Below are 17,725 nucleotides of genomic sequence, written 5' to 3' on the forward strand. Positions count from 1 at the left end.
GGAAGGCTGGGTCAGTGTCTTTGGGGAAAAGGTCAGGGGTTACGGCCCTTTGACAACACATGTCAAGGCCTGGCTCGCACACACCCTGCATCTTCTGAATGAGAGTCTGCAGCCTCCTTTAAGCAATCTGCCCTCATCTGCACATTAAGGAAAGAGCTTAATGACCGAACGCTGGATTTGATGCAGCACCGACACAATGGTTCAATGGTCTCATTCGCTCCTCTGATCCGACTCCTGCTTTGTCAGGAGGCTGGTTATGCTTCATTTTCTACATTCACAGCCCATAAATGTAAAAAAAAAACTGAATAATTCTGGAATCTCTAGGAAACTGCACTTCAAAACCATTCCACACACACACACACACATATGCTACATCAGCAATAATTGTCCCCGCGGTTTCCTCCAGCAGTGCTGCATCTGCACCAACCGCTGCGTACAGTAGAGGAGGTGGGAGTCTAGACAGATGATACGGGCAGAGGAGGTAACCTTCAAGGCTCTCTCTCTTATTAATAAAACACTCTGACATCAGGAGGAGGCTGAGGCAGGCCGATAACGTTGGGAGCCTTTTTGTTTCATAGGTAAGCTGAGCCAAGCGTGGTCTGAGAGCCCCCGTCCGGCCTTTCAGCAGCTTGGCCTGTCAGGCTGATGTATGGGGGAGCGCTGGTCTGCAGCTCCCCGAGGACCGGGGCCTGTCTGCTAACTGGGACACGACTGACAGTGAACCACAGCAAACGCGCCACTGCCCCCTCCGCCATGCCCCCTCCATATTGCTCAGAGTATTTCACACACACAGAAAGACTGTCACTCCTCACCATCTTGAGGAAATATAGAACTCACAGGTGATACATCAAGTCCTGCTGACTGCAGTCAGGAGGAAATTAGCCTCTTCAGATACGTCTTGACTGTACACAGAAGTCTGGGTCTAATTTATGGGAAAACATGAGATAAACCAGCTTTTGGGACTGACAACCCAACCCCCCCGCTGTTACTCCAGACGTGTTGCTAGAAGCCGGCAACATTTTTCAAAGAGAGCACTGAGGTTTCCCTGTGAGACATCTCCTGGCTCCTGCTCAGACCGGAGCAGCACCATGGTGATGCATACAGAGATGTCCACTCATTAGCAGAGTCCCACACAACAGCTGCTCTGTGACGGAGGAACGGCCACCTTGTCTCCTGGCCCCTTTGTCCACGCTGAACATCTCACACCCATTCAAGGAGCCTGGACAGTGACACATTCACATCTTATCCTACGCTGATCGGCCACAACGCCACCTCTCCCTCTCTCTCACTGTCACACACACACACACACACACACACACACACACACACACACACACACACACACATCCCAAACCTCATTAAACTCTTATCCCCCTCCCCACCTCATGGCACCATAATGGGATTCCCTGCCCCCCCTTTCGCTCTAATAAAATATATCATCGGGACTCAATTTATCATAATGCAGATGCCGTTGGGTAACCCTGTGTGTGTGTGTGTGTGTGTGTGTGTAGTGTGTGTGTGTGTGTGTGTGTGTGTGTGTGTGTGTGTGTGAGGGGGGGGGGGGGGGGGGGGGTGTTGTCAGCTGATGGTCTGGGGGCTCCGATCTGTCACCTCATTCACAAATACATGAGGTGAGTGAGTATTTGTGCGAGGTGTTTGACAGTGTAGGAGTATAGAACCCACACACACACACACACACACTGAGGGATGTGATGTGAAGTTTGCATTGTAACTCTGTTGGGGTGACTAATGAGGCTGCAACACTTGGAAAAGAAACAATCAATCAATCAATCCCAGAAGACAGTGACAGACAGGTGAGGAGGACTCGCCTCCACGAAATGATGACTAACACAGACTCATGAAATATCCACACAAACACCTCCAAATCTACACGTTTGGCTTAATAACGAGGTGAAACACAACACTTACTCTGCATGATTTACTGGACCGCTTGCCCGTCAGGTCGTATTTTCCTTTTAACTCCTGAAGCAGCTGCTCCAGGTGACTCTTCTCCTCCTTGCCGCTGTAGTCCAGGTCTAAGAGCACGTAAGCCCGCCAGTTGGCGGAGTCGAACCCCCAGTGAACGGTCCGGTTCTCGAGCCTCTTGTGACTGTGGACCACAAACTTGCGAGGGGGGAACATGAGTCTGCAATCCATGCACTGGATGCAGGCGGCGCCCGGGCCGGTGTACAGCTCCGGGACGAACACGCCTTTACACCGGCCGAAGCACTCGTGGTAGACTCTGAAGCTGCGCTCGGTCCGCTCCAACTCCAGGGAGCCCAACTCCTTGTTGCAGTGCGGGGGGTACGTGCCGCCGTAGATGAGCGCGTTGCAGAGGCGCTCGGCGTCCGTCTGCGTGATGAGCCCGCAGGACGGCGCCGAGAAGGGCAGGATGCCCACCACCTTGAGGATCTCCAGCTGGTCCGCGGTGCACCTGGAGCAGTAGATGTGCAGGTCGTCGCACACCGAGTTGATCTGCTGGAGGGAGAAGTCCCGCAGGACGCTGTTGAGGATCTGCGGGAGGCACAGACGCTTCTCGCCGCCGACCACGAAGCACGAGATGGGCTCGCGCTCCAGCACCGTCTCGCACCTCTCCGTGGAGCGGTCGGACGGGATGAAGAGTGGACCGGACATGACCGGCGGCGTCTGCGGCGGCATGCTGAGCATCATCTCCACGGATTTGCCATCCTTGCCGAAGAACGAGTCCTGGTGCCACCGGGCGGAGAACGCCGCCGGCCCGCCGAGGGAGCGCATGGAACTCAGATGGAACTGCTTCAGAGTTTGCTGAAGTCCGGGATGGGGCTGGAAGCTGGCGCCCTCCATGTTTGGTCGCCGGCTCGGGAAGGGAGAGTTCAAAAACTCAAAATGAAAGCTGAAATTGACTTATCGGATCGGGCGCCCTTCAGCATCCGGCCACACGCTCAATAACGCGCATTTCCATGTCACCGGAGAAGCTTCCCAGCGCGTCCATTCAGAAAAACTGACGGCTGTGCTGGATTCACGGGGGCTGTTCCTGTAAGCGGACGCACTTACAGTCGGCAACTAACCGAGACTCGAAACTCGTATTATCCAACGTACGATCACCGGGTACCGTGTTTTCTAGGCGCTCCGACGGTTTTACGCACTCCTAATGTGCGCTCGAAATGTGCCTCGTCTGCTCAGTCTGGCGTACTCTGTCTGTCTCCCCACTCACTCAATGTGTGAGCCTCTCTCTCTCTCTCTCTCTCTCTCTCTCTCTCTCTCTCTCTCTCTCCCTCTCTCTCTCGCCCTCTCTGTTTGTTTGTGTCTGGTTCAGTCATTGAATCCCAGCCAGGAATGTGACTGACTCCCCGGGCTGGCTCTTCCCTCAGCAGGCTGTTCCTCCCTCCGCTACATGGCAGCTGCACATTAAAAAAAAAAGGGAAAAAAAGAAGGGAAAAAAATTCCCTCTGAACTGAGGAGAGGGTGGAGTTTAGGAAAACATAGTTTATGTTGGAAATATAAAAATAAACTTTAGTATTTCGGATGTTTGAGCCTCGGTGATCAGCATTTTTTTAAACATGTACATTTGAAATGAGATAATCTAGAATAAATACTCTAGGCTGGATTTGTGAATTTGTTGAGGAAGGTCAACCTGAAACAGAAGAAGCCACTGTGTTTAGGTTCATATTCGACATTAGATACTGCATTCATACATTTGACAACTTTAGTTACTTGTACAGAAGACTAAACATACAAAACAATCAGTTTATGAAATATAATGCAATGACGTTAAACTACTAAACAAATCAATTAAATAAGTCCCACCTCGACCAACTACAACAATAAAAGGCGTTTTGCACATTTAATCATGCATTCAAAACTTACTTTTGATATTTTACGTGATTTTGTGTGTATGTATGCGTAAGTAACATTTTCAGAGCGAGACTTTAAACTTGTAAACTAATTTTATGTAAATAATCTGAATACTTCAATAATAAATTAACATAGAGAGATAGACTGGCTATTTTAAACTTGATGCATGTGATCATTTATATTGATTTATATATATATATACACACACTATAGACAAATAAACTTGCATGTAAAATAGAATTCATTGTTCCGTGTTTTTCAAGCGTATTTCAAATAATAAAAAATAATCGTTAATGTAACGATAATAGAACTGAGCAAAATGATCAAGAACATATGAGATAATTATTAACGAAGATGGTATTCTGATGTGAATATTATTTGACCTACTTATGGAAGAGTCCAGATTTCAATAAACAAATGCATCTAAGGGTTAAATGTCACTCTCAAAAACGTAAAAGTATAAATCCCATACCAATATTACAACTATAATACACTTGAGATCGTGATAAATCATCTGAAATGAATCAAGAGGCCCATCAATTTACATCACATTGATCCTAACATTGATAACACCTCCCTATTCATATATTAACAATTATTCTACACTTTGAACGACTATTTCCTGGTTCTTATGTGTTTTAGCTTGTTTCTTAGACAATAACTGATGCTGAACTAATTAATAACTCAACAACTTTAAATCAACCTGTATTTTACATTTCAACACCACTAGAGGGTACTAAATATCAACCAATGAATTTTAAAGGGACAGTTCACCCCAAATTCAAACATCTCTACATGATATCTCCAAAATGATATTGCTATTGATGTCCAATAAGTAGGACTTTAATTTGGTGGCATATTTCAATAATTATGGTTGAATAGCTCCAGTGACGAGCTCCCAGATCAGACCTCTTAGCCAACAGGGAAGGTAAATAAAAAGTATCTGCGCATTGTATTATAGCTTAAAATGCAGAACATGAAACAATTGCCATCAAATATAATGGAGAAAAGGTACGTGAGAATGGGATACAAATGGAGATTAAATGTGGATAAAACACCAGGTTGTTGATAGAACATAGTTTATATTTCTTTCTTTTTCATTTTATTTTTTATTTTTTAATTACAAACTTCTTTTATACGGCATATGTTGCTAACCTTAGTGCAGCTTGTAAGGAAGGTGGAAGAATGGCAGATAATTAAAATATATTTCATTTGATTACCCAAGAATTTGGGGTTTAGGGTTAGGTTTGAGTTAGGGTAGGGTTGGATAAGGGTTGGGGTTGGGGTTGGGCTTGATTCCTTTTTTTATTTAGGCTGTATCTCGGAATGGTACATCGTAGAGACTCGGGCCAAAGACTGCCGTGTTCAGAAGAAGGGTCGAATTAGGTCAGATGCCACCCACTCCCGAGTCTCTACGATCCTCCGTTCCCAAGATATGAGGAAAAAACAGTTGCCCATCAGAATGAATGGGCGCTGAAAAATTTGAACATTGGGGTTAGGGTTGTTGTTGGGTTTAGGGTTAGGGTTAGGGTTGGGGTTGGTGCACCCTAACGCCAATGAAAAAGTAAACAATTTTAAGAGACAGCTGGGGAGAAGTTTTGTTTTTGGGCAGCAGCGTGAATGGTCAATGAACTGTGTGTGTGTGTGTGTGTGTGTGTGTGGGGAGGGGTTATGTGTTTTTAAGGCCTGTATATGTTCCGTCACAAAGGCACAACAGCAACATGAAGCATTCATTTAGGCTTCAAGTGTATTTTTTCCAACAATATGCATGCAAATGTGAGGTTGATGGCACAGAATCACTGTGTCTCTGGCTTAATGAGTTATCACTAGCAGTGCCTCCCGGTCAGGAGGCCGTTATCAGTGGTGAAGGAGGAGTCAGAAGGCAGTCAATAGCAGTATAAAACAAGCAATAAAAGACTTTGAGGACATGTGTCACTACACCTTGAGGCCACACTGGCAATATTATGCCGCTTGTTGCAGTCGAATGCAAGATCAGCCCTAATCTGTGGAGAGACAGATGTGGACACTCACTCCTCAACTCATGTGAGCAATCACATCATTTATCCTGGCTGAGATGAAATTAATGACACACATTATTATTATTATATTGAGTGTCAAGTGAGATAATGTTTGAGGAATTAAACATACACAACACAAGTCATTTTCAGTGACATTTTACATCGATAATATATCATCTTGACATGAAACTTAGGTAAATGAAATAGAAAAACATTTATTCACCACTTTTTGCAAATATCATACAGCAAACATTCAAACACTTAAAAGTCCTATGAAGCAACGCATCGTTATTAAATCCTTATTTTCACATCTCATCCCAGAATATCCAATAGTTTTCTTCCGTTACAGTCGATTATATTTATTGTTCCCAGTGTTTCCAATAGCCTACGGTTCACGTTGGCCATAATGCAGACGGCCTTTTCATTTTTCAAGAACCAGTTTTTAAGACAATTGAAAACAATTAAAATCAACTTACAAAAAAGTTCTCACAAAACAAACAGCATTCTGATTTTTGGCCGTGGTGCATTTCACAAATCAAAAAAAAGAAAAAAAAAAAGTAAATGCACATCTAATGCTTAATACAACTTTAAAATCCCACCAGGTTATTAGATTCCCATGTCCCCTTTTAATCACAGTAACACAAAAAAAATCCTGCTATGGTGAAAACATATTAGAGTTCAGGATATTGTTAATTGCACCACACAGTTGGCTATTAAATAAAACTTAAAGGCTGTCCCATGTTTGTCAGCTATGGCATGATGCCTAAAATACAGAATAAATATGCCGTTTGCAAGCTTCGGTGATGAAGACATTTCAGAAATGTATGTCTGCAAGACCTCCATTACGCTGCTTGCAGCCACATTTAACCTACATATCAACAACTTTGGTAATGGGTCCTCAGAAATGTTATCGTTAGTCCATTTAACACAGTTATTTATAATAATCAGGAGCAGGCAATAAGCCAGACACACTACTCTAACTCAGGCACCTTATTGTCATACTGCGGTGGTGGAGTGATGGGTTCAATGGTCACTGGATTCTGCGTTGGACTGCGGATTTGGATGCGGAAGTCCTTCAGATGCAGCTTGTCTGACTTGATCCTCCTCACCCGGAGGGGCCGCAGTAAACGGCTGGCCCGGCTGGTGCTGCGGGTCGGCAGGCTGGGGTTGGATTTGAGGCCAGGAGGGTCACCCTGAACCTCAGCGGCTGGTTCAGACGGAGCTGGTGTGGGTTCATTGAGAGGGGTGCCCTCGGTGGGGTTGTCAGTGGACTCCCTTCCCTCGTTTTCCACAGCAGCTAGGATGTCCTCGTAGGACGGCAGCTGGGAGGTGCTGTGGCGAAGGTTGCTGTGGCGGACGGGGTAGTCGTCACTGCCAACGACCTCGTCGTAGCTCGGCACGCCGTACGTGGGCCGATCGGCTGGCCTGCAGAAGGATGCAAGAGGAGAAGTGAGAAAGAACACAACACACTGCAAAAAGTATTGTTTTGCCCCTCATGGAAAGCAGAAAGAAAGCCATGAATACAATACTGAGTTATTATCACTTAATTTTTCTGTTTTTCACATCCAGCAAATGATACATTATCATTCATTTGAAATTTCGTGTCCAATGTTCAAATGTACTACACATGTCTACACACCCCTGTTACAATACCAGGTTTTCAGAACTTTTCCCACCTTTAATGTGACCTAAAACCTGTACAATTGGAAAACACAACCAAATCTTTTATGGAGAAAAACTAAAAAACTCAAATAATGCAGTTGTAAGTTGTAGTTGCAAGTGAGCACACCTGTGTTCAGAATGAAGGCAATTTATTTGTATAGGACTATTCAACAAAACTAACTAACTAACTAAAACATTAAAAGCATTGGAGAAAAAACATTAAAACAAGCCAATAAAATACAATTAAATAATTAAAAATAAATAAAGACACAAATATCAAGGAATTTAAATTACAGTGCAAGAAGGTCATAGATTGTTTACTGAAAGGCAGCAGCAAACAGAAATGTCTTCAGTCTTGATTTAAAAGAGCTGAGATTTGCAGCTTTCTTTAAGTTTGTTCCAGATATGTGAAAACTGAAATATGCCTCTCCATGTTTGGTTCTGACTCTGGGGACACAGAGCAGACCTGTCCCAGACCATCTGAGAGGTCTGGATGGTTCGTAGCTAAGCAGAAGATCAGAAATGTATTTTGGCCCTAAACCATTCAGTGCTTTGTAAACCAGCAGAAGTATTTTGAAATCAATTATTTGACAGACAGGAAGCCAGTTTAAAGATCTGAGGAGTAATGTGATCCACTTTTTTGGTCTTAGTGAGGTCTTTAGCAGCAGCAGCAAGTAGTAGTAATAGTAGTAGTAGTAGTAGTAGTGTAGTTGTGTACTACATGTGACAACAATCACCCGTTTTTATGTCTGTGCTGGGGTAGGGTGGAAAAAACAGAAGCCTTTTCTACGGAGAAAATCATCCAAGCCCGTCTACATTTTGCAAAAACATTCATCAATGCTGGAAGGTCTGAAAGGATCACCATACAGAGTATGGAGGTGACAGCATCATGCTTTAAGGAGGTTTTGATTCAGAACTGGGGATTTAGTCACGGTGGAGGGAATTATGAACAGTTCAAAATACCAGTAGATTTTGGCACAAATCCTTCAGGCATCTGCTAGAAAGCTGAAGATGAAAAGGAATTTCACCGTTCAGCAACGCAATGACCCAAACCATACATCCACATCAACAAACGACTGGCTTCCCCGGAAGCAGATTACGTTTTTGGAATGGCCCAACCAGAGTCCAGACCTGAATCCAATTAGAAATCTGTGCTGTGACCTGAAGAGAGTGCTCTGCACAGGAGGTGCCCTCGCAATCTGACAGATTTGGAGCTCTTCTGCAAGGACGAGTGGGCAAATACTGCCACGCTGATAGACTCCTACCCAAAAAGACTGATGGGTTGTAAAATAAAAATTTGCTTCAACAGTATTTGTTTACATCAGTTTGGGGATTTTCTCGGCAACAAATACAATCCTATGATCTATGAGGCAGACCATCAATTTATAAACTAAATGAGCTAACGTGAACTATTACATTTTAAAGTTATGTGTAGAAAGTATAGATGGATATAGGAGCTTTCAAATGTTTCTTATTTCTGGCATACTTTTTTGTTCAATCCAAGGGATAATTTGGTGAAGTCTACGTCTTGCTTTTAGGACATTGTTTTGTGGGTCTGCTTTGGGAGGAATGCTAAAGTAAGGAACCATCCAACCTAATCAAACAAAGTGACCATTTGTTTCCAAATATTTCAAATTGGAGTAACACTGGAAATTCTAATAAAAGAGTATAAAAGCAAAGGCAAAAAGCCATGACTCACTCGTCCGCCTGCTCCCCTGCCACATGGCCCATTAGGGGGACTCCCGTTACCGCCGGCTGGCTAGGTGCGTTGCGTTGCTTCCTCTTGTTCCTCACACCCAGGCAGATGGATAAAAGCAACATGGCTGCCCCGACTCCAACCAGCACCATAGCCACCGTCGAAGACTTCGAGCGGTCGCTGTCCTCATCATCTTCGCCGCCGGGCCCTTCGGTGGAGTTGCCCGACGAGGTGGCGGAGCCGTCGCGGGGCTCTCCGTCCATCGGTATCACAGTCCACACAATCATGACGATGCCCAGCGCCACGAGGCCCACTCCCAGGGCACAGAGGGCATAGTGAGCGCCTGACCCACTGCCCTCTGAGCTGGAGGACCTGGCGGCGCGGTTATTGTCGCCGCATAGACCCCGACTGGAACACATCCCTGCAGGACAAACTGCAACACAGTGGAGAGACTAGCGATAAGGAGCTGCCATACTGGGATAATAAAAATAAATTCTATTCATGGGATTGGACAATCTACTGTAGCCATGCTGTACTTCAAATAAGCACTCCCTCCTTTACTGGTTGTTGTGCAAACAGAGAGTAAACAATTAAAGCGGAATTTCCGCATTGTATCAAGGAGATAAAACCTTGAGAGCTACATTGTTTAGCAATAGGAAAGAGAGCAGTAGAGCAAGTTATCAAGAAAACAGGTCAAAATTAAATGTGCAGCTGTAGCTTCATGCATGTCACATGACAAACTGGCAGACATCAGGTCCTTTGTTTTAAGTGAATGACTTACACTCAAAGAATGGAGCGACACAAAAAAAATGGCCATAGTAATGTTGATGGTATAATGATATATTACGCAACCCTGACAGAGGAACAGGTTGGAAGTCGAGGGAGTGGGATGTGGGTTTGGATGAGTGATGAGTTTCGAGTGACGGACCAGCTGGAGCGAACAGGGAGAGGAGGCGGGATAACTCGCTTTTTGCATGTCTGATTTCTCGGTGGACGTGCAAATTCCTAAATAAACCAGTTAAATCTCCCGCATGCTCATAACAAATTCAAGTGAGTAAGTAATTTTTACATTTCTTGCAATCATCATCATTAAGCCACCACCTGCTGCTCTTTTGTCAAGACGGGTCTGACACACACGACACATACAGTACTGATGTTCTTTTCATTCATGACTTAAAAGGACAGACTCTTTTAAAGCATGGCATCATTGTGCCTGAATGCAAATGAATCAGTCCAATCCTTCATTAAAAGCACACCCAGCAATTAAGTTCCTGTCCTGTTGTTCTGACAAAGGAGTGATGGGATCGGTACAGAGCAAATGCCAATGTCTATGTATCAACAAAGTGGCCCATTTCCTACTTCCTAACCGCCAGTGTCACTAGGCTGTCAGTCATTTCAGTTAAGTCATGGTGGGCCACAGAATTTGAGGGCCACATTTATCCCTGACAATGTAAAAAAAAATAAAAAATATATCGAAATTTTTAAATGTGAACTTTCAAGATTTTAAATGTGTGCAAAGGGGGGGGACACCTTATTGGATCAGCATTGGTAGATCATCTATGTATAATATGTATACTATATTCTAGTATAGTCGGCGGGCCGATATTATTGGCTGATATTAGGCATTTTCCAAACTATCGGTTACTATTAGTATCGGCATTTATAATGGCCGATAAATGAATATTTTAAAAGTCTTGTTCAAAGTTATATTTATGAGCTTAAGTCTTTTAAAACTAGTAACTTTGTGTTTGGTTGTTGTTGTTATTGTGTTTTTGTTCAAAAGGACTATGATTTATATCTTAAGTTTGTATTTTTATACATTTTATTTATCAGAACTTTAATATATTTTGATGTTCCTCTGTTCCGCTGTGACAATAAAATAAGTTTATTTTTAAACTGCATTATCATATTATTTTAGTGAAGACTCATAAATAACAACAAATAACTAATGTTAGGGAAATCTGAAATGGTTTCTGAAATAAAAAAAATAAATCGGAATATCTGATTTTTATATCGGTATCGGCCTTCAAAATCATTTATCGGTCGGGCTCTACTATGTTCCCATCTATATAAAGGCTAAAATATGGTCACAGTGTCGTGGCCTGGGATTCTGTACAGATCTTCTGCATGTTGCAGGCTGGGAGGTGTACATGGGTGTGTCATATTTGACAACAGGACACTTCGCGCATTTAGGGAAAACAATTTAAAATAAAAGTCAATATAATACCTTCAATGAGGACACTGATTGGGTAAAATGACCAGCCGGACCAGTGAAATGTTACTGGAGTGTGTCCGTGCTTCAACAAGTGTGCAACCAGCGCTGTTTGTAATGTAGGAAGTGACCTCCGAGGGAGGCGTCGCCCCCCCCCCTTCCCAGGACACACATTAAAAACTCCACTTATCCGGACAGTCACGTCATAAATATACATGTAAAAGTACACATAACCAATCCATGAGCTCTGGTTAGTCTGATAGCGGTCTAACTCGGTGAAGGTGATCCGGAGGAGGCCTTACCTTTTCGTCGCTCAGCGCCCAAGAACTTCCCTCTTCACCTGAAGCACGCAGGTGTTTTCAGGAAGATCACAGGGGGGGGGGGGGGGGGGGAGGGAGGAGGAAGAGCATATAGACGCAGCCGCTGACGCCCCCCCCGCACTAGCTGAGAGATATTTATACCTCTCTCTATATATATGTATTTATCTCAATCTATATCAATGTTTTCCGACACAAGTAACACGTTTCAAAAGGAACTTTGATCAAATTCCAGGCGGAGTGAAACCTCTCCTCCCCGGGTTGACCTGTTTTCCGCGGAGTCCTAGCGCCGATCCGCTTCTTCCGGGGACATTTTAATGGGACAGGAAATTAGTAAACAACCGGAAGCAGTGTCATGAAATTGATGAAAATTCCTGAAAATAAAACATGGTTGATTATTAGAAATTCAATTTACGTATACCTTAATTTATTCAGAATATATATATAATAAACTATTATTATTATTATTATTATTATTATTATTATTATTATTATTATTATTATTATTATTATTATTATTATTATTATTATTTATGGCTGTAATAATTACTTTTCATGGACAATTATTCTGCTGAATATTAATTTGTTTTGTCTTTAAAATAGGAAAAATATGTCAGAGCACATCTTCATATGGCATATTTTGTTTGACAAACAGTCCAAATTAAAACCCAAAGATATTTTGTTTTCCCTCATATAAAACAAAGAAATGCAGAAAATCCTCAAAATTGACTAGATGGAATTAAGTAATTTTCCCTTCATGTATTATTAAATCAAAAACAATACAAACAATCAAAAAGTATCTTTGATTGTCTAGAAGAGGATATTATTCATATCATCACAAACATCATAGATACGGCTGATTAAAACAACATTACAAGAAGGTCCACTCTTTTCTGGAAGTTTCCATTGTGTCATGAAATCTTCTTGAGCAGATTAATTTACCCATTTCAATCTCAAATTCTAAATATGTACAAAAAATCCTTTAAGTGGCCAGGGAAAATAGAAATTTGAACATATATACATTTGCATGACGGCCCCATCTGCTGAGGAATCTGCTGTTTTGTTTGCGGTGGGATGGTTTAAACTTCTGACTCCAAGCTCAAGAAATTACGTTGATTGTCCTTTGACATGATAAAATAACGGCCATTAGCAGAGGCCATTCTTGTTTGTGATAACAGGTAACGGCATCTCTGTCGGTGCAAAATACAAACAGGAAGTTTGATGCATCATTCAATTAAAAAAGTGCATTTTATCAAACAGATCAACAAGCTTCAGTGAAACTTGGTCAAATTATGAGCATACGTTTGAAACATCATAAATATGCATATGGATCAACACTTAAAACACATATAGCCTTCCAAGATCTTCACTGGATAAGGACTTCCTTGGTTTCAACAGAGATTTTAATGCATTTATCTTGAAAAATAACAATAGCAGGCGTTTGTAAATTGACAATAATTCCACCTTTAATGTTGGCTTAGGCTCCGGCAGCTGGGTGAAGAGAGTAAACAGTTTGTGTTAAAAGCAGATGAGCAGTGTTCAAACACAGATTCCTTCCTTTCTGTTTCCATACAAGTTTGAACTGGTCTAATCTTCCCGCTTAAACAACTTTGCTGTTGGTGACTGAAGGAGACGCCCAGTCAAACCTGTTTTCTACTATTTGGGTTAACCTCAGGCATTCAGGGCTGCACACAGTTTGGCCCTGCGACATTTCCTATGTGTGTTTTCATGCTCAGGAAGAACTTTAGACAATCGTGTGTTATAAAACATGATTAAACTGTACAAAATATACCAAAACATTCTGTCCATTGAGTTCATATTATAAGTAACAACATCTCTTCAGTGCTTATACAGGATGTGCGGATCATATGTTTGAATTTTTATACTTTCAAAACCCAACATTCAACTGTACATATAACCTGGATTGTTGTCTCATATTCAAATGAAAAAAACAAATTAAAACAACTTCAGTTCTTTAATTAAATGAATAAATTATGTAACACTAATGAGACGATGGATTTACCAGAGAACTATTTTAAATATTTTATTGTGTGCTCGAATATGCAGTGTTTTACATTTTGCCATTTTTAGCTCCCCCAAATATCCAAATTGAACATTCTTGTAGGCTATGCTCCGCCATCTGTTACAGTAACAGTGATGCCTGTGATAACAACATGTGATAACAACATGTCATCTTGTAGAGCTGCTGACCCGACACAGTTCAGGTCTCCTCAGAAGATTAACAGCAGATATGTTTCTCTAGTGTAAGCATGTTAGAATGACTTCTCCTCCCTGATCATTCATTTACTGACATGCTAGGAAAGAGAAGGGAAGTAAACAACAGAGCAGTGAGACCTATTTCATGTAAGGCATCCAGGGAGAACAAGATCTTATTTTTCCCTATTATCTGTTAATTAAATTACATTTTTAGTTATTATTTTATTGAACAATCTTAAAAATGTGTGTATATAGTTATGTATATGTGCTTCTGCTTTGTCTGTCAAAGCATTTTGTAAACTTTTGTTTTTAAAGGTGCTGTACAAATTACTTTATATTATTATTATTTCTATAAGCTCATAATAAAAAACTAATTTGGACATTTAGTCGGAAAAAGAAAAACTAAAATGACTCCAACTTCATTATATTCACAACAGCTCCATTAAGGTGAAAAATGATCTTTGTTTCTGTTTATTGTTAATGGTCAAACATGTTGATATATTTGAGTTATTAAGTCAAGTGGTACACCCTTTTTACGTCAACTTCCTCTTAAAGCTATGGTCTACAATTTGCAATAAAAAAAATCCATACAGTCTATCAGCCGTAGGCCTGCATAAAAATTGACCAATGGGAGCCATTGCTCCAGAAGGCTCCCATTGGCTCGTACCCTCCATCCAATCCCCTCGTCTCCCCCGCTCCTCGTCATCCCGCCTCGTCGAATCCTGGAACACTGAGGGGAGGGGTTTGGTTTGGGGGGGATGCTCTTTTTCAAATCTGTCTCAGAGGCTCAACTGATTATCAGAATGTAGACCATAGCTTTAAAAGTCCGGCAACACTGAGAGCAGCTCGCTCTCAGCAGCGGATAACTACAACGACAATGTAAACGATAGCAACAGCATGGCCGATCTGGAATGCTGAGGCTGGTTCAGACATTGGTGATTTCGACGCTCTTGTAAGTGTGCATCGGGCTGCCTTTGGCCCGGGGAACGGCCTGAACCCGGGCCTCTCTGGGCAGAGAGCCACAGCTGCCGTGGAAGCCCAGACCTCGCTCCACAGAGTGGTTGTTGGCCCGTAACCTCAGCGGACTCTGGAAACATTTCAAAAGGGCAGAAAACGGAATGTGGAGTTTCTTTTCTCAAAATACGACCTTTAAAAAAAAATGAAAACATCTCCTCACACAAAGAAATAAATCACATAAAAGGAAAGTGAGTAATAGATTTTTCTGTGGCTGTCGGAGGACTGTAATAAGCCTGTCCGATCATTTCACTTGGCCTGAATGAACTATACATTGGACAGGGTATTTTTAAAATGTCTGGTCTCTACAATGTTTCCTACCCTAGCATTAAGGAAGCAAAAAAAAGATTCAGTTCTTCTGCTGAGTAAATGTATTATTGCTTAAGTTTTGTTATGCAGAATTGTCATGAAAATAATTAGGGAGTAAATGCTCTCATTTTGCATGCATGTATGTCGCGCTATGAAGTACCTTTCCTGATCTCCTCATGGACATCCTCTCCTCAGCAAAGCGGTTCACAGCCACAGGAGAACGGGAGCCCATAACATCATTGCCCTGCTCTGCACTGCTGTGAATACAAGACATATTTTAATATGATTGTGCTGTTTATGTTTAATCACATGGATTCATTTGGTCATATTTTAAAGGTTAGGAAGGAATAGAAAAGTATGCAACCAGATACCTGTGAGGGATGGCGAGGGATTTGATTTCTTCGTGTAGGTGCCGATGCAGCATGTGTTTGCTGCTGGGGATCCCCAGGGCTTTAGCCATGGCATCTGTGTCAAAGGACGCGTCCAGAGCCATCACAGCTCCATGAATCCCTTTACCCTGAAGGTTCTCCGTGTACTCCTGGAGAGAACACATGCAGACTTCATCTACAGTCCTGCCAAACGTCACATTGGTGCGAAAGTCAGGTTTAAAAGCAATTAAGACGAGCAAACCATCACTCATTGTGGTTCATCCATGACATATGACCTTAGGGAGCAGTGGGCTGCTTTGGAGGTGGGTGGAACTTGGGGGTGTGTCTTGCTAAAGGACTTTTTGAGGGACTAATGTTATCTAGTTGCAATCTGCCAAGCAAGGGGGGATACCGTCACTGACCTCCTACCCACCTTGAGGTCTATGTCTCTGATCCACTTCATTACTCTGTGACATGTCCAGACAATGGGGTCCCTGTCTTGGTGCTCACATTTTGCCCGCTGCGCCTGCAGGGCCTGCAATCACACAACACACAGATAACTGCACTGACGTAGCGGGGACCGATGGAGCACAGTCGGGGAAGGATGAGGTGAGATAATGGAAACCACATTCAGTTTTGTGAGTGTAGTCGAGTAAAACAGCCTTCTTTTCATCTAATCTCATGTAAATGCTGATTTATAATCTGACCTCTTTGTCAAAACTGAGTATCTGCAGGAGCTGGATTGCCAGGAGGAGACTGGTCTGGTGGAACTGGTCGCTGATGTTGAGGAATCTCTCCAGGTCTCTGCGGCTCAGAGAGTTCAGCACTCGCCCGTCCACTAGATGAGTCTGGAAGGTCTGCGAGTACTGAGGTAGGCCCACGTCACTCAGCCACGATGTGGCAACCCAGTGATGGTCCATCTCAGACGCTTTCGACAGTCTACAAGATCATCAGACCCCCAGAGATCAGCTTTGTCTTCAGATGTTTTACTTTAGCAAAATACCTCATTGCAAGTTTATGTTCTGAATAAAAAAAATGTATTTAAATGCAAGTATTATTAGCAAAATGTACTTAGACTGTCGAAAATAGTGCTGCTGATACAAAAACATTGAATAATAAATCATAATCTGTAAAGTAACAAGAAACTAAAGCTGTCAATCAAATATGGTGGATTATAGAGTATAAAGTAGCATGAAAGGGAAATACTCAAGTACTCTACTACAGTACTTGAGTAAATGTACTTTGTCCACTTTTCCAATGCTGACAGCTAAAATAAAACTCCAGTGTTTTTGTTAGCTCCTGCTCACCCTTGGTCCCCTTCAGCTCTCCTGTAATCCTCAATGGCCAGTCTCAGCTTCCTGCGATGAAGAGGGTTACTGATCCCCAGACCCAGCTCCAAATCCTCATCGCTGAGGCCGAGCAGCACCTGAAGAACAAAAATCAACTTTTAGCAAGCGAGAGCAGCATCATACAACACGCTCAGCCGCTTGTATACCAAAAGGCTTACCTTGCCACTTTTGATGTTTTCAGAGCAGGCTCGTATGTACATGGGTATCCCCATGACAACCTCCAGCCACGCCTGGACCGCGCCGGCCCTCCACAGTGACATGCATGTGTTCCGGGTGAGCTCGGCCTGCTGGAGGCGGTCCAGCTGCTCCTCTCCGTCAGACAGGCTCTGCTGTGTGAGGCTGTCAGAGTCTGGATTGATCAGGAGAGGTTATGGTGTGGCGTACAGGAAGGGGTTCAGGGTCAGAGGGAGATGGAAATCGACAAAAGTGACTCATCTGGGGAAAAATGTTAACTTCAAAATCAGAGGGTGTTTGCATTAAAATATGCACCTCCATATCAGCGCGTAATGATACAGAGATGCACAATTGATGCACTTAAATATCAGAATCTCATTGTTTGTTTTGACATTGCACCATATGTCCACTAGATGGAGCCAAATAATTAATTGGAGCTACACTTCCTGTGTCTTTGAATGGAATGTATTGTATATTGGAAGAGCTTACCGGGTTTTTAAAAAAGAAAATAAGTAAACAAAACTACACGATTGGGTCCATCTAAACCTGAAATTG

General features: G+C 42.7%; 3 protein-coding genes across 5 annotated transcripts in view; all 3 read right to left on the bottom strand.

Moving 5' to 3' along the window:
* skib (v-ski avian sarcoma viral oncogene homolog b) overlaps nucleotides 1-3,411 on the bottom strand; it is a 30,028-nt gene extending 26,617 nt beyond the window's left edge. Inside the window, exon 1 of the mRNA XM_084026736.1 lies at nucleotides 1,930-3,411. Within this exon, the coding sequence (XP_083882862.1) occupies nucleotides 1,930-2,823 (894 nt within the window). The 5' untranslated portion in view covers nucleotides 2,824-3,411. The remainder of the gene's footprint in view (nucleotides 1-1,929) is intronic.
* A 2,636-nt stretch (nucleotides 3,412-6,047) lies between these two features.
* Nucleotides 6,048-11,992, bottom strand: tmem51b (transmembrane protein 51b). Its single transcript, XM_084039661.1, has 3 exons — nucleotides 11,725-11,992; nucleotides 9,214-9,643; nucleotides 6,048-7,277 (listed from the first exon to the last, which is right to left on the bottom strand). Exons 2-3 carry the CDS (start codon nucleotides 9,627-9,629, stop codon nucleotides 6,824-6,826), a joined length of 870 nt encoding a protein of 289 aa, XP_083895787.1. The 5' UTR covers nucleotides 9,630-9,643; nucleotides 11,725-11,992; the 3' UTR covers nucleotides 6,048-6,823.
* Nucleotides 11,993-13,815: 1,823 nt separating this feature from the next.
* Nucleotides 13,816-17,725, bottom strand: part of kaznb (kazrin, periplakin interacting protein b) — a 93,902-nt gene continuing 89,992 nt past the window's right edge. For 2 of the 3 annotated variants that reach the window (XM_084020078.1, XM_084020079.1), the window contains 7 exons: nucleotides 17,155-17,345; nucleotides 16,955-17,073; nucleotides 16,355-16,586; nucleotides 16,081-16,182; nucleotides 15,651-15,817; nucleotides 15,440-15,536; nucleotides 13,816-15,043 (listed from right to left, as the gene is read on the bottom strand). In XM_084020078.1, coding sequence (XP_083876204.1) covers nucleotides 14,882-15,043; nucleotides 15,440-15,536; nucleotides 15,651-15,817; nucleotides 16,081-16,182; nucleotides 16,355-16,586; nucleotides 16,955-17,073; nucleotides 17,155-17,345 — 1,070 coding nt within the window. In that variant the 3' untranslated portion in view covers nucleotides 13,816-14,881. Of the gene's footprint in view, nucleotides 15,044-15,439; nucleotides 15,537-15,650; nucleotides 15,818-16,080; nucleotides 16,183-16,354; nucleotides 16,587-16,954; nucleotides 17,074-17,154; nucleotides 17,346-17,725 lie in introns of those variants that run through there. The other variant, XR_014597881.1, reaches the window with a different exon arrangement.

Source organism: Eutrigla gurnardus (assembly GCF_963514095.1).
Source record: "Eutrigla gurnardus genome assembly, chromosome: 2".
Taxonomy (NCBI): Eukaryota; Metazoa; Chordata; class Actinopteri; order Perciformes; family Triglidae; genus Eutrigla; species Eutrigla gurnardus.